Source organism: Pleurodeles waltl, chromosome 6 (assembly GCF_031143425.1).
Source record: "Pleurodeles waltl isolate 20211129_DDA chromosome 6, aPleWal1.hap1.20221129, whole genome shotgun sequence".
NCBI classification, from domain to species: domain Eukaryota; kingdom Metazoa; phylum Chordata; class Amphibia; order Caudata; family Salamandridae; genus Pleurodeles; species Pleurodeles waltl.
In genome coordinates this window covers 366,661,806-366,678,867 of record NC_090445.1, presented here as the reverse complement: position 1 = coordinate 366,678,867, position 17,062 = coordinate 366,661,806, and the positions used below count along the sequence as shown (strand labels likewise).

Below are 17,062 nucleotides of genomic sequence, written 5' to 3'. Positions count from 1 at the left end.
GTTTTTCTCATTATCTCTCCTGGACTTGCCGCCAAAAGTGGGGGCTGGGTCCAGGGGGCGGGCATCTCCACTAGCTGGAGTGCCCTGGGGCATTGTAACACGAAGCTTGAGCCTTTGAAGCTCACTGCTAGGTGTTACAGTTCCTGTAGGGGGGAGGTGTGAAGCACCTCCACCCAGAGCAGGCTTTGTTTCTGTCCTCAGAGAGCACAAAGGCTCTCACCGCATGAGGTCAGAAACTCGTCTCAGCAGCAGGCTGGCACAGACCAGTCAGTCCTGCACTGAACAATTGGGTAAAATACAGGGGGTATCTCTAAGATGCCCTCTGTGTGCATTTTTTAATAAATCCAACACTGGCATCGGTGTGGGTTTATTATTCTGAGAAGTTTGATACTAAACTTCCCAGTATTCAGTGTAGCCATTATGGAGCTGTGGAGTTCGTTTTTGACAGACTCCCAGCCCATATACTCTTATGGCTACCCTGCACTTACAATGTCTAAGGTTTTGCTTAGACACTGAAGGGGCATAGTGCTCGTGCACATATGCCCTCACCTGTGGTATAGTGCACCCTGCCTTAGGGCTGTAAGGCCTGCTAGAGGGGTGACTTACCTATGCCACAGGCAGTGTGAGGTTGGCATGGCACCCTGAGGGAAGTGCCATGTCGACTTACTAATTTTCTCCCCACCAGCACACACAAGCTGGCAAGCAGTGTGTCTGTGCTGAGTGAGGGGTCCCTAGGGTGGCATAAGACATGCTGCAGCCCTTAGAGACCTTCCCTGGCATCAGGGCCCTTGGTACCAGGGGTACCAGTTACAAGGGACTTACCTGGGCGCCAGGGTTGTGCCAATTGTGGAGACAATGGTACATTTTAGGTGAAAGAACACTGGTGCTGGGGCCTGGTTAGCAGGGTCCCAGCACACTTCTCAGTCAAGTCAGCATCAGTATCAGGCAAAAAGTGGGGGGTAGCTGCAACAGGGAGCCATTTCTTTACATCTGCTAACTGATTCTGAATTCCTGGAATAAATTGTGTTATTAGGCGAATGTGGTTGTGAATCGCCCAATGCCATATTCTCTGTGCCAGGAGACAACTGTGCTGAGTGTGTCCCTCCCTGTTTGTTTAGGTAATACATCGTTGTCATGTTGTCTGTTTTGACAAGAATGTGTTTGTGGCTTATTATGGGTTGAAATGCTTTCAGCGCTAGAAATACTGCCAATAGTTCTAAGTGATTTATGTGAAACTGTTTTTGGTGAGTGTCCCATTGTCCTTGGATGCTGTGTTGATTGAGGTGTGCTCCCCACCCTATCATGGAGGCATCTGTCGTTATTACATATTGTGGCACTGGGTCTTGGAAAGGCCGCCCTTGGTTTAAATGTATACTGTTCCACCATTGAAGCGAGATGTATGTTTGGCGGTCTACCAACACCAGATCTTGAAGTTGACCCTGTGCTTGTGACCACTGTGATGCTAGGCACTGTTGTAAGGGCCGCATGTGCAACCTTGCGTTTGGGACAATGGCTATGCATGAGGACATCATGCCTAGGAGTTTCATCACCATTTTGACTTGTATTTTTTGTTTTGGATACATGGCCTGTATTACATTGTGAAATGCCTGAACCCTTTGTGGACTTGGAGTGGCAATCCCTTTTGCTCTGTTGATTGTCGCCCCTAAGTATTGCTGTGAATAGGAAGTTGGCTCTGTATGTGCTATTTCAAAGTAAGGAATAGCATGCACAGAGTCCAAGGGTTCCCCTTAGAGGTAAAATAGTGGTAAAAAGAGATAATACTAATGCTCTATTTTGTGGTAGTGTGGTCGAGCAATAGGCTTATCCAAGGAGTAGTGTTAAGCATTTGTTGTACATACACATAGACAATAAATGAGGTACACACACTCAGACAAATCCAGCCAATAGGTTTTGTTATAGAAAAATATATTTTCTTAGTTTATTTTAAGAACCACAGGTTCAAATTTAACATGTAATATCTTGTTTGAAAGGTATTGCAGGTAAGTACATTAGGACCTTTGAATCATTTCAATTGCATGTATACTTTTCAAGTTATTCACAAATAGCTACTTTAAAAGTGGACACTTAGTGCAATTTTTACAGTTCCTGGGGGAGGTAAGTTTTTGTTAGTTTTACCAGGTAAGTAAGACACTTACAGGATTCAGTTCTTGGTCCAAGGTAGCCCACCGTTGGGGGTTCAGAGCAACCCCAAAGTTACCACACCAGCAGCTCAGGGCCGGTCAGGTGCAGAGTTCAAAGTGGTGCCCAAAACGCATAGGCTATAATGGAGAGAAGGGGGTGCCCCGGTTCCGGTCTGCTTGCAGGTAAGTACCCGCGTCTTCGGAGGGCAGACCAGGGGGGTTTTGTAGGGCACCGGGGGGGACGCAAGCCCATACAGAAATTTCACCCTCAGCGGCGCGGGGGCGGCCGGGTGCAGTGTTAGAACAAGCGTCGGGTTCGCAATGTAAGTCAATGAGAGATAAAGGGATCTCTTCAGCGCTGCAGGCAGGCAAGGGGGGGCTTCCTCGGGGAAACCTCCACTTGGGCAAGGGAGAGGGACTCCTGGGGGTCACTTCTGCAGTGAAAGTCCGGTCCTTCAGGTCCTGGGGGCTGCGGGTGCAGGGTCTTTTCCAGGCGTCGGGACTTAGGTTTCAGAGAGTCGCGGTCAGGGGAAGCCTCGGGATTCCCTCTGCAGGCGGCGCTGTGGGGGCTCAGGGGGGACAGGTTTTGGTACTCACAGTCGGAGAGTAGTCCGGGGGTCCTCCCTGAGGTGTTGGTTCTCCACCAGCCGAGTCGGGGTCGCCGGGTGCAGTGTTGCAAGTCTCACGCTTCTTGCGGGGAGTTGCAGGGTTCTTTAAAGCTGCTTCTTGAAACAAAGTTGCAGTCTTTTTGGAGCAGGTCCGCTGTCCTCGGGAGTTTCTTGTCGTCGTCGAAGCAGGGCAGTCCTCAGAGGATTCAGAGGTCGCTGGTCCCTTTGGAAGGCGTCGCTGGAGCAGAGTTCTTTGGAAGGTAGGAGACAGGCCGGTGAGTTTCTGGAGCCAAGGCAGTTGTTGTCTTCTGGTCTTCCTCTGCAGGGGTTTTCAGCTAGGCAGTCCTTCTTCTTGTTGTTGTTGCAGGAATCTAATCTTCTAGGGTTCAGGGTAGCCCTTAAATACTAAATTTAAGGGCGTGTTTAGGTCTGGGGGGTTAGTAGCCAATGGCTACTAGCCCTGAGGGTGGGTACACCCTCTTGGTGCCTCCTCCCAAGGGGAGGGGGTCACAATCCTAACCCTATTGGGGGAATCCTCCATCTGCAAGATGGAGGATTTCTAAAAGTTAGAGTCACTTCAGCTCAGGACACCTTAGGGGCTGTCCTGACTGGCCAGTGACTCCTCCTTGTTGCTTTCTTTGTTCCCTCCAGCCTTGCCGCCAAAAGTGGGGGCCGTGGCCGGAGGGGGCGGGCAACTCCACTAAGCTGGAGTGCCCTGCTGGGCTGTGACAAAGGGGTGAGCCTTTGAGGCTCACCGCCAGGTGTTACAGCTCCTGCCTGGGGGAGGTGTTAGCATCTCCACCCAGTGCAGGCTTTGTTACTGGCCTCAGAGTGACAAAGGCACTCTCCCCATGGGGCCAGCAACATGTCTCTAGTGTGGCAGGCTGCTGGAACTAGTCAGCCTACACAGACAGTCGGTTAAGTTTCAGGGGGCACCTCTAAGGTGCCCTCCGGGGTGTATTTTGCAATAAAATGTACACTGGCATCAGTGTGCATTTATTGTGCTGAGAAGTTTGATACCAAACTTCCCAGTTTTCAGTGTAGCCATTATGGTGCTGTGGAGTTCGTGTTTGACAGACTCCCAGACCATACACTCTTATGGCTACCCTGCACTTACAATGTCTAAGGTTTTGTTTAGACACTGTAGGGGTACCATGCTCATGCACTGGTACCCTCACCTATGGTATAGTGCACCCTGCCTTAGGGCTGTAAGGCCTGCTAGAGGGGTGTCTTACCTATACTGCATAGGCAGTGAGAGGCTGGCATGGCACCCTGAGGGGAGTGCCATGTCGACTTACTCGTTTTGTCCTCACTAGCACACACAAGCTGGTAAGCAGTGTGTCTGTGCTGAGTGAGAGGTCTCCAGGGTGGCATAAGACATGCTGCAGCCCTTAGAGACCTTCCTTGGCATCAGGGCCCTTGGTACTAGAAGTACCAGTTACAAGGGACTTATCTGGATGCCAGGGTCTGCCAATTGTGGATACAAAAGTACAGGTTAGGGAAAGAACACTGGTGCTGGGGCCTGGTTAGCAGGCCTCAGCACACTTTCAATTGTAAACATAGCATCAGCAAAGGCAAAAAGTCAGGGGGCAACCATGCCAAGGAGGCATTTCCTTACACTGTGTTTGACACGGCAGAAGGTGTGACTTTGTGTAGTTGATTGAGAAACCTAGTTTGTGGAGGGTTTCTATGACATACTTTGTGTGTTGTGAACACCTTTCTAACGTGTTGGTTTTGATTAACCAATCATCTAGGTACGGGAACACATGTATTTGCTGCTTTCTGATATGTGCAGCTACGACTGCCAGGCACTTTGTAAAAACTCTTGGCGCAGTTGTTATTCCGAATGGCAACACCTTGAATTGGTAATGTATCCCTTGGAATACAAACCTTAAGTATTTTCTGTGTGAAGGATGTATCGGTATATGGAAATATGCATCCTTTAGGTCTAGTGTTGTCATGTAGTCTTGTTGTTTGAGCAGTGGGATTACGTCTTGTAATGTCACCATGTGAACGTGATCTGATTTGATGTAGGTATTTAATGTTCTGAGATCTAATATAGGTTTCAGACTCTTGTCTTTTTTGGGTATGAGAAAGTACAGAGAGTAAACTCCTGTTCCTTTCTGTTGTTTTGGTACTAATTCTATTGCTTCTTTCAGTAGCAATGCCTGAACTTCTAGTCCTAGAAGATCTATATGTTGTTTTGACATATTGTGTGTTTTCGGTGGGACGTTTGGAGGGAATTTGAGAAATTCTATGCAATAACTATGCTGGATAATTGCCAGTACCCAAGTGTCTGTTGTTATCACCTCCCAATGTTTGTAAAATTGGCTTAGTCTCCCCCCCACAGGTGCTGTGTGTTGGGGATGTGTGACTTGGAAGTCACTGTTTGTTTTGAGGGGTTTTGGGGCTTTGGAACTTCCCTCTATTCTTTTGGAATTGTCCCCCTCTATATTGCCCCCGAAAACTTCCCCGCTGATATTGGCTTTGGTAAGTGGGCCTTGCTTGTGAGGTTGTGGCCTCTGTAGGTTGACCTCGAAACCCTCCCCTAAATTGTGTTTTGCAAAATGTGCCTCTGCTGTGTGGGGAGTAGAGTGCGCCCATGGCTTTTGCCATATCAGTATCTGAGTTTTTCAATAGCAGTGTCGACTTCCGGCCCAAACAACTGCTGTTCATTAAAGGGCATATTCAGCACGGCTTGTTGTTTTTCCGGCTTGAATCCTGACGTACGCAACCATGCGTGTCTCCTTATCGTTATCGCAGTATTTACTGTCCTTGCAGCCGTATCGGCTGCATCCATTGCTGACCGTATCCGATTATTGGAGATACTTTGTCCTTCTACCACTTGTTGTGCCCTTTTCTGGAACTCTTTGGGTAAGTGTTCTATGAAATGCTGCATTTCGTCCCAATGAGCTCTATCGTATCTTGCCAAAAGTGCTTGTGAGTTGGCAATACGCCATTGGTTTGCTGCTTGTGCTGCAACCCTTTTACCCGCAGCATCGAATTTGCGACTCTCCTTGTCTGGAGGTGGTGCGTCTCCCGAGGTATGAGAGTTTGCTCTCTTGCGAGCTGCCCAGACAACCAGTCTGGTGTTAATTGCTGCGTAATATAAACAGGGTCTGTTGGCAGTGGCTTGTACTTCTTCTCCACCCTTGGAGTTATGGCTCTGCCTTTTACAGGATCCTGAAATATTTGTTTGGAATGTTTTAGCATTCCCGGGAGCATAGGTAAGCTTTGGTATTGGCTATGAGTGGAGGATAGTGTATTAAACAAAAAGTCATCCTCAATTGGTTCTGAATGCAAGGTGACGTTATGAAAAGCAGCTGCCCTTGAGACCACCTGCGTGTAGGATGTACTGTCCTCAGGTGGCGACGGCCTTGCAGGGTAACAGTCTGGGCTGTTATCTGATACAGGAGCATCATAAAGGTCCCATGCGTCGGGATCATCTTGACTGATTGCAGTATGAGTCGGGGATTGCATCAGTGGTGGAGTGGCTACCGGTGATGTGTGCATTGATGGTGGTGGAGATGGTGGTGGAGTTGTTTGTCTTGCCACCTTTGCCTGTGGCTGCTTTTCCTTTTCTTGAAAGGCAAGTCTTCTTTTCATCTTAATTGGGGGAAGAGTGCTTATCTTCCCTGTGTCTTCTTGAATGTGGAGCCTTCTTTGAGTGTAGTCTGGCTCAACTGATTCAAGTTCCTCTCCAAACTTATGTCCTTGCATCTGGGAGGACAATCCCTGTTCCTTTGTGTAGGAACCTGTTTTCGGTTCCGAGGCTGGATGTTTCGGAATCGAAACCTTTTCGGTTGCCTTTTTGGGCTCCGAGGAAACCTTTATTTTCGGCGTCATGGTGTCTCGGTGCCGAACCATTTCGGTGCCACATCTGCTCGGAGCCGCTGTCTCGGGCCCGAGATTGCTGTGTGGCGGTATCTCGACCGGAGTCGGATGACTTCGCCACATGCATGCCCTTTTTCGGCGCCGATGATCAGTCACCTATTTTTCGGGTTAAGCCATGGCCTGTTGGCAGGGGCGTCCCCTGGGCTTTTGTTGTCTTCTCGTGAGTTTTATGTTTTGACGTCTTACTCACGGTTTTCGGCGTTTCTTCGGGATCGAGCTCGTCCGAGTCCTGGATGAAGAAGGTTGCTTCTTCCTCCTCGAAACGCCCTTGCCCTGTCGGCGCAGACGCCATCTGCAGTCTTCTCGCTCTTCGGTCTCTTAATGTCTTCCTCGACCGAAACGCTCAACAGGCTTCACAGGTATCCTCCTTGTGCTCTGGGGACAGACACAAGTTACAGACCAGATGCTGATCTGTATACGGATACTTGTTATGACATTTTGGGCAGAAGCAGAATGGGGTCCGTTCCATCAGCCTTGAAGAGACACGTGGCCGGGCCGACCAGGCCCAGACGGGGGATCGAAAAAAAAAACAAAGGGCCACCGGAGCTCTTCAAAAGTCGGTGTCGATCTGTTGTAACTAACCCGATACCGAACGTAAACAATACCATCGAATTTTCCGAGATTCTAACTAACTTTCCGACCCGAAACACGGAGCGAAAAGGAACACGTCCAAACCAGATGGCGGAAAAAAAAATCTAAGATGGAGTCGACCCCCATGCGCAATGGAGCCGAAATGGGAGGATTCCCTCGATCTCGTGACTCGAAAAGACTTCTTTGAAGAAAAACAAGTTGTAACACTCCGAGCCCAACACCAGATGGCGAGTGTGCACAGCATGTGTATCTGCAGCTACACATGCCATCGGACATACATATATACATATAAATATACACACACACACACACAATATATATATATATATATATATATATATATATATATATATATATATATATATATATATATATATATCACACACATACACATGTATATGTATACATATCTATAAATACATACATACACCTTACATATTCACATGGAAGCATAATAGAAACATGGTTATTTGCATTTCAAACCATATGTCTATAACTAAGGAAAGGTCTCACCTTAATGAAAGAGATGGCGTAGCACAGCTTGTCCTACTAGAGAGTCTGTTCTTTGTGATGACTCCAAACAATAGTGCTACGTAAAGGAGTGCGTAGTTTTCCATGTCGCAGCCTGGTAAATTTTATCAAGGGCAATACCTTGAAACAAAGCAGCCGATGTGGAGACTGCTCTTGTGGAGTGGGCTCTCGGGCACCTAGTCAAGGGTTTTCCTGCCTTGGTATGACAAAATTGGATTGTCGAAGAAATCCATCGGGGTATAGTGGCCTTGGTTACTCCTGTTACCTGTCGTCCCAGAGAATAAGATACTAGGAGTTGGTCTGATTTTCTGATGTGTTTGGTACTTTGCAGATAAAATTTTAGGCATCGTTTGATGTCCAAAGAGTGGAGAGTTTTCTCTGCTATCGTAGTAGGGTTCGGAAAAAAGGTTTGTAGAATAACGGGTTCATTGAGGTGGAACGAAGATGGAACCTTGGGAATATATTTGGGATTGGTTCGGAGCATAACGAAGTCTTCAGAGAAAACTAAAAAGGGTTTGTTAGTAGTGAACGCCTGTATATCACTGACTCTCCTGGTAGAGGTGAGAGCAAGCAAGGTTGACACTTTCCAGGTGATGTACTTGAGCTCGGCCCTATGAATGGGCTCAAAAGGAGCTTTCAGGAGTTGGGAGAGGACAATATTAAGATGCCACTCTGGCGGAGGTAAGAGTACCGGAGGAAAGGTGCGGAACAGCCCTTTCATAAACTGTTTGATGACTGGATGAGCCGATAGATGGCATGTCAGCCGATCGTCTGTAAGAGGCTATAGCTGCTAGGTGAATCTTGACTGATGCGTGGGAAAGACCAGCTATGGAGAGGGAGAGCAGGTAAGAAACAATTTGCTCAGGATTAATCTGAAATGGGTGAAAATTATTCTGAGAGCACCAAACACAGAATCTCTTCCATTTGAGTTTGTATGTCTTGTTCGTGCTCTCTGCTTGTGCCTTAGATAATATAAGTCTACATTCTTGATCAATGTTCATATCTTGGAACTCTCTGTACTCAGGAGCCAAGCATGCAAGTGTAGTGAAGTTGGGTCGGGATGTAAGATGAGACCCTGATTCTTCGTTAGAAGATTGTGGTTGCAGGGGAGGTGGACTGGATTGGCTACTGACAGGAGTAGGAGCTCCGTGTACCAGTACTGCCTCGGCCACTTGGGGGCTATGAGAATGATCCTGCAGCATTCGGTCTTCACTTTCCTGAGGAGCCTGGGAATCAGTGGAATGGGGGGAAAAGCGTATGCAAAGATCCCGGACCATCGTATCAAAAGAGCTTTTCCCCACGACCCCAGGAGTGGGTATCGACTGGCGCAAAACTGGCATTTGGCGTTCAAATTGGTGGCGAACAAATCTAGGATCGGCCGACCCCATCGTTGGAAGATGTACTCGAGTATGGTCTGGTTGAGTTCCCACTCGTGACAGTTGTCGTCCGTCCTGCAGAGAGAGTCCGCTAGAGCATTGTTGACCCCAGCCAGGTGCTCTGCCCCGAGGCAGGCGTTCAGTGTGAGCCAGTTCCGGAGAGACTGAGCTTCTCTGGAGAGGGATCTTGTTCCTCCCTGCTTGTTGATGTAGAACATGCTTGTTGTGTTGTCTGTTCTGACTAACACTGATGATCCTGCGATGCGTGGCAGAAAAGCTTTGAGCACGAGATGAATCGCCTTCAGCTCTAACAGGTTTATGTGCATCTCTTTTTGGAGCTTAGACCATCTGCCTTGAATGCGCATGTCCTGTAAGTGGCCTCCCCGTCCTTCCAAGGAGGCGTCCGTGGTGATGACGAAAACTGTTATTGGTGCCAGAAAATTAAAACCGTGGGAGAGGTGGTTGATGTGAGACCACCATTCTAACGCCTGCCGGATCTTTGGTGTGATAGTTATTAAATCGTCGAAGGATCCTTGCGACTGGGTGCATTGAAGTTGCAGTTCTTCTTGCAGCGGCCTCATTTTGAGTCTTGCTAGCCGTACTAAGACTATGGCTGAGGAAATCATGCCCAGAAGCGATTTGAATAGTCGTACTGAAACGAACTTTCTTGCGGAGATTGTGACAGCCAATTGGGTCCGCTTCTGCTGCCTTGCTAGGGTAAGATATGCCTTGTTTTGGATAGTGTCTAATTCTGCTCCCAGGAAAATTCTCCTGCATGCGGGAAGCACGACTGACTTCTGTAGGTTCACTGTGAGACCCAACCCGTTGAATAATTTTAGGCAGGCGTTTGTCGCTTTGGAAGCTAGTAGAGATGACAGAGCTTTTATGAGTCAGTCGTCCAGGTATGGAAACACCTAGAAACCCTTGCTTCTGAGGGAGGCTGCGACTGGAGCAAGGCATTTCGTGAAGATTCTCGGAGCTGATCTGAGGCCAAATGGTAGGACTCTGAACTGATAATGGGCACCGGCTACTGTAAAAGGGAGATATTTGTGATGCTTTTGGTGTATTGGAATGTGGAAGTAGGCGTCCTGGAGATCTAGAGTTGTCATAAAATCTCCAGGATTCAGGAGGTGCAAGATATCTGACAGTGTGATCATCCGGAAGGATCGTTTCCGAAGGAACTGGTTGAGTTTCCTGAGGTCTAGTATAGGACGCCACTCTCCTGACTTCTCCTTATGAGGAAAAACCGGGAGTAGAATCAGAGACCCCGTTGTTGCAGAGGAACTGCCTCTATAGCCCCTTTGGCGAGAAGGCTGAATACTTCTGCTTGAAGCAGACGAAGATGGAGAGACCTGCCTGATGTTGGTGGGTGAAGCGGTGGCTTTTGTGTGAATTCCAGGGTATGACCTCTTGTCACTATATCCAGCACCCATCTGTCTGATGTTATTTTCTTCCACTCTTGGATGAAGTTGGAAATGTTTGTTCCTATTTGCTGATGTCGTGGGCATTGGGGGGGCATAGCCAGTGCCTGTAGAAGATCATTGTTTTCTGGGCTAATCTCTGGATTGCGAACCCTGCCTTCGTTTACCTCCTTGTCTGGTATAGGAGGCAGTCGATTATTGCCTGTACTGCTGGTGGTATGAAGGCCTGTACTGTGATTGCTGGTATTGTCTATGGAAGGAACCTCGAAATGAGGTGAAACCTCTTCCTCTAGCCCCTCGAAAGGGCTGTTTCCGGTACTGCAGGGTACCCAGGGACTTGGCGGTGTCCGTGTCCGTCTTGATGGCTTGAAGAGCGTCATCCACATGTTTGCCACATAGAGATTCGCCATCGTAAGGCATGTCTAGGATTCGGGACTGCACTTCTGGTCTAAAAGATGTGGCCTTGAGCCAACCTTGCCGTCGTAAGACCGCGGCACCCGCTAGTTGACGGAAACCAGTAGAGGCTATGTCAAGAGCGCAGTCAATTTCTTCCGACGTACGCTCACCTTCTTGTAGGATCTTTTGTGCCTCTGCTGGTTTATTTTCAGGGATGAGGTCCAGGAAAGGTTGCATGTCGGATCACATTTGGCGGTCATATCGGCCTAGAATCGCTAAAGAATTTGCTGCCCTGACAGTGATTGCAGACATGGAGGAGAATCTCTTGCCTATATTGTCCAGTCTGCGACCTTCCTTGTCTGGAGGAGTAGAGATAGGCGTCAATGGATTTTTGGAGTGCCTTTGAGCAGCCTGTGAGATGACTGAGTCAGGTTTTGGATGGCCAGTAAGGCATGCCGGAGAATCTTGGGTTGCCTTGTATTTCTTATCCAGTTTTTGTGGAACTGGAGGAACCGTAGCCGGGTTTCGCATAATCTTTGTGCCCTCGCTCCATATGAAGTCAATAATCGGAATGGACCGTACCGACTTCCGTGATTGCTCCTTGAAATCATGTAGGAAACATTCCGACTGGGAGACAGATGTTGGCAGGTGAAAACGTACCGCGGCTCTGTCCATAAGATTATGGAAACCACCTATGTCCTCGGGCGGAGAATCAGAGGGGCGAGGAGGTGGTGGCGAAGGAGTGGGGGCCAAGTAATCATTCCATTCCTCGGTAGGATGTTGTTGAGTGGAAATTTATCCTTCTTGTTCCTCTTCCCCTGAAGTGGAAACTTCATCTCTGGGGGGTGTAGCTAACACTGAGTGGGATGTCAATCTTGGAGTAGCTGGAGGAGGAGGAGCATTAACTGGTGTCACCGGAGAGACTGGCGCTGGTGGTTGATCTTCCGCTGCCAGTGGGAACCTAATCCTGAAGCATGGATTGTAAATCCTGGATTAAGGAGGAAGGCATTTGTACAGTATCTCTGTGTTGAGGCTCTCGTGTTTCGTAATACTGTTCCTGATGATAGTAGTATGGTTGGTATTGTTCATACTCATCCTCTTCATCCTCATCTTGGTACTTGACATGGAGCTGCGAGGGGCTATGTGCATCTCCGAAAGGACCTTTGTCAGATTCCTCCCAGTCAAGAAGATGACTGGGTACTAAAGCCGACACCTTGTTTGGAGATGTGTCAGTTGGATAAATGTCCGGTGCAGGTAGAGATCTGATCCTGACCATGGCTCGGAGATCTGGAGACCTGGAAGAGGCAGGAGTGGCCTCAATCTGTCTACTAGGCACCAGTGCTGTCGATGGTGTGAGTTGATGCAGCCGTGGATGGACAGATTTTTCCGTCGAAGGTGGTCTCGCGACGATGGTTTCGTCGACGGTAGCTTCTTTGTTGATGGCGAAAGCACCAATGACAATGGCATCGCTGACGTTATAGTCGACGGGGCAGTCGTCGACGGTGTTGCAACCGACGATGTTTTTGCTATACTCGTCGACTGAGTTTTGAGAGAGGGGATAGGATCCCTTACCGTCGATGTTAAGGTCGTCGACGCCGACGACTGTCTCGTTGACGATCTCATTTTTAGAGTCATTTTTCCAGAAGTGGAAGGCTCTGAGGAAGGAGATAGACGGTAGGACTCCTTTTGAAGAGGAGAGGAAGGCTCAGAGGAGACTGAAGTCTGTAAGCCCTTCCCATGATGTGATTTCTGCCTCTTCCTGGCTTTTTCTGTGTGGCCCAGGTCCTCAGATCTTGACCTTTTGTGTGGCCTCTCTGACCCACTCTCCTCACCTGAAGTACAGGATTTGGCCTGTAACCATGTCAGGAGCCTGCCCTCACGGTCTCTGAGGGTCTTTGTGGAGAAGGTGCGACATATTTTGCAGTCCTTAACCTGGTGTTGTGGGTAGAGACAATAGAGACAGTCTTTATGGGGGTCATCCACATGGAGCCTTTTCTTTCCACAGGTCTTACATGGGCGGAAAAGGCCTTTCCTAGAAGAATCCGACATATTTTCAACTCTTTTGAGAGAAAAAGTTCTGAAGTAGAAGAAAAACTGAGCAGAGCTCAGGGAGACTCCCTTCACACGACATGTGGTAGAAAATCTGAGGAAGGGAGCTTCTCTGGAGAAGGTTCTAGAGGGTGCTGGTACCTGATTGGACAGCAGGCAGGTTTGGGTCCTTTCACAAAAGGACATGGATAGGCTATGTGAGCAAGTGCTGGCTCCATTATAGCCTATGGCAAAAACATTTTTTTATTATTTATTGCTATTTTATGTACTGTGGGACTCCCACTTCGACGACGGGGATGATTCAAGCATGTGAATTTATGAAAGATCCAATACTGGATAATTTGATATTGCTGCACTCCGGTCAAATATTTTAGTAGGAGGGTTGTAAGGTAAAGAGTTAGTTATTAAAGAGGATACCCTCGAGGAGGATAGTGCTATTTAGAAATATAAATAATTAAATAAAGGGGTGGATCTTACCTTCTTCTCATTCCGATAGTGGGCGGGCTGCACATGTTCCACTCCAGAGAAATCACTGTGGGATAGTTTTTTTGGTTTCTTGACACGGTGTCTCTTCTGCTTCCGTCGGTCCTCCATGTACTAATAGGGAAGGAGAGAAAGTTCCCCAGCTTGTTAAAATAAAGAAGCACTTTTGGTGTACACCTTACACTATGGGCTGAAGGTAGCAGACTGAATGGAGATGTGAAACGAAAGGAACGTGCCTGCCCCTGCAGTATGTTTAGGAGCCCCCTGATACTAGAATAGTGCTGGGTCATTAAACAGAATAGGAAAATGACAGACTTGGCACACTAGAATGTGAACTAACCAAAATGCTATTGTGATAGCTAAGCTAATAAATATTTTAGTTATTTAAGATGCCAAGCCTTCACCCACACTCGATGTAATGCCTCAACACAGGAGATGCTTCTCACTTCTCCAAAGATCAGCCGTTTAGGTTGGGGTAGAGATGTTAGAATACAGCACAATCCCATAATTCACTATACTGGTGAATCTGTGACAGATTTCAGCATGGAAAACCCCTAAAGAATTAAAACTGTCAAAGGCTGACATATCATCAATTTGTTTGCCACCCCATGACAACAATAAACAAGCATTTAAAAGTTTGCAATACATTGGGTCTCGCAATTGCTTGAGTTAGAACTCTTGGCGTTGTAAATTCCTAACTGGACTTTTCTTACCACATAAATTGAAAATGAAAAGAAAAACAGTTGGCATAAGCGAGCTGAATCAAAGCCACATGGCCGCCATGAGCATGAGTGTGAAGGAAACACACAAAAGGTAAACATTGTTTGCTCAGCCAAACATATCGACAATCGTGCAATTATCCTTGTAACAAGGGCAGTCTGCAAGGCGGTAACAAAACCTCCCCAAGGCGGGACCAACGTAAAGCATTTACCAATGATTCTCAAAGGATTTTATAAAAGCAAGCCCACAAACAAGTGAAAGTGATGGGCATGAGGTGGGCGTGGTTAAAAGCCCACGAGACTTGCGACCGCACAAATCGCTTGCGTGATCGACCTAAAAACACAGGTGGTAATCAACACCAAAACCCTTATCTACTAAGGTACACTGTGCCATTCCGTGTAACAAAATACATATAACTGTATAATAACAACGTACAATAACAAACTACCCTCTAGTTCCTGTTGGCAATAAATAAGCCAAGCCTATGGTCTTTGTCATAACTTGTCAGAACAAATAGATAAACCCTACATTTTCTCAATTAATCATCGAGACCTGTAGCCTTAATCATTGGTCTGTCAATCAACTAAGATCTACTGAACTGCAAGTAAGCTTCCCCACAAGCCAACCATCAGGGCATCCAGTGATAAAGTTGCAAATATACCAACTTAGAGATGACAAAAACAAAATACTTGGATTATCTAAGTGCACATTGTCCGCCCCAAAGGTTTATCAGAGGGGGTGAATGCCACCAAATTCTTGCTGTAGGAAGTTGGCTCTGTATGTGCTATTTCAAAGTAAGGAATAGCATGCACAGAGTCCAAGGGTTCCCCTTAGAGGTAAAATAGTGGTAAAAAGAGATAATACTAATGCTCTATTTTGTGGTAGTGTGGTCGAGCAGTAGGCTTATCCAAGGAGTAGTGTTAAGCATTTGTTGTACATACACATAGACAATAAATGAGGTACACACACTCAGAGACAAATCCAGCCAATAGGTTTTGTATAGAAAAATATATTTTCTTAGTTTATTTTAAGAACCACAGGTTCAAATTTAACATGTAATATCTTGTTTGAAAGGTATTGCAGGTAAGTACATTAGGAACTTTGAATCATTTCAATTGCATGTATACTTTTCAAGTTATTCACAAATAGCTATTTTAAAAGTGGACACTTAGTGCAATTTTCACAGTTCCTGGGGGAGGTAAGTTTTTGTTAGTTTTACCAGGTAAGTAAGACACTTACAGGGTTCAGTTCTTGGTCCAAGGTAGCCCACCGTTGGGGGTTCAGAGCAACCCCAAAGTTACCACACCAGCAGCTCAGGGCCGGTCAGGTGCAGAGTTCCAAGTGGTGCCCAAAACGCATAGGCTTCAATGGAGAGAAGGGGGTGCCCCGGTTCCAGTCTGCCAGCAGGTAAGTGCCCGCGTCTTCGGAGGGCAGACCAGGGGGGTTTTGTAGGGCACCGGGGGGGACACAAGCCCACACAGAAATTTCACCCTCAGCGGCGCGGGGGCGGCCGTGTGCAGTGTTAGAACAAGCGTCGGGTTCGCAATGGAAGTCAATGAGAGATCAAGGGATCTCTTCAGCGCTGCAGGCAGGCAAGGGGGGGCTTCCTCGGGGAAACCTCCACTTGGGCAAGGGAGAGGGACTCCAGGGGGTCACTTCTGCAGTGAAAGTCCGGTCCTTCAGGTCCTGGGGGCTGCGGGTGCAGGGTCTTTTCCAGGCGTCGGGACTTAGGTTTCAGGGAGTCGCGGTCAGGGGAAGCCTCGGGATTCCCTCTGCAGGCGGCGCTGTGGGGGCTCAGGGGGGACAGGTTTTGGTACTCACAGTCGTAGAGTAGTCCGGGGGTCCTCCCTGAGGTGTTGGTTCTCCACCAGCCGAGTCGGGGTCGCCGGGTGCAGTGTTGCAAGTCTCACGCTTCTTGCGGGGAGATTGCAGGGTTCTTTAAAGCTGCTTCTTTGGATAAAGTTGCAGTCTTTTTGGAGCAGGTCCGCTGTCCTCGGGAGTTTCTTGTCGTCGTCGAAGCAGGGCAGTCCTCAGAGGATTCAGAGGTCGCTGGTCCCTTTGGAAGGCGTCGCTGGAGCAGAGTTCTTTGGAAGGCAGGAGACAGGCCGGTGAGTTTCTGGAGCCAAGGCAGTTGTTGTCTTCTGGTCTTCCTCTGCAGGGGTTTTCAGCTAGGCAGTCCTTCTTCTTGTTGTTGCAGGAATCTAATTTTCTAGGGTTCAGGGTAGCCCTTAAATACTAAATTTAAGGGCGTGTTTAGGTCTGGGGGGTTAATAGCCAATGGCTACTAGCCCTGAGGGTGGGTACACCCTCTTTGTGCCTCCTCCCAAGGGGAGGGGGTCACAATCCTAACCCTATTGGGGGAATCCTCCATCTGCAAGATGGAGGATTTCTAAAAGTTAGAGTCACCTCAGCTCAGGACACCTTAGGGGCTGTCCTGACTGGCCAGTGACTCCTCCTTGTTATTCTCATTATTTCCTCCGGCCTTGCCGCCAAAAGTGGGGGCCGGGGGCGGGCAACTCCACTAGCTGGAGTGTCCTGCGGTGCTGTGACAAAGGGGTGAGCCTTTGAGGCTCACCGCCAGGTGTTACAGCTCCTGCCTGGGGGAGGTGTTAGCATCTCCACCCAGTGCAGGCTTTGTTACTGGCCTCAGAGTGACAAAGGCACTCTCCCCATGGGGCCAGCAACATTTCTCTAGTGTGGCAGGCTGCTGGAACTAGTCAGCCTACACAGACAGTCGGTTAAGTTTCAGGGGGCACCTCTAAGGTGCCCTCTGGGGTGTATTTTGCAATAAAATGTACACTGGCATCAGTGTGCATTTATTGTGCTGAGAAGTTTGATACCAAACTTTCCAG

The 17,062-nt window shown here is 48.0% G+C and overlaps 1 protein-coding gene across 6 annotated transcripts in view; it reads right to left on the bottom strand.

The window, feature by feature from the left end:
- CHD8 (chromodomain helicase DNA binding protein 8) overlaps window positions 1–17,062 on the bottom strand; it is a 1,013,809-nt gene that overhangs the window by 39,729 nt on the left and 957,018 nt on the right. For all 6 annotated transcript variants that reach the window (XM_069238270.1, XM_069238269.1, XM_069238274.1 and 3 more), the window contains one exon: window positions 13,485–13,604. In XM_069238270.1, the coding sequence (XP_069094371.1) occupies window positions 13,485–13,604 (120 nt within the window). The remainder of the gene's footprint in view (window positions 1–13,484; window positions 13,605–17,062) is intronic.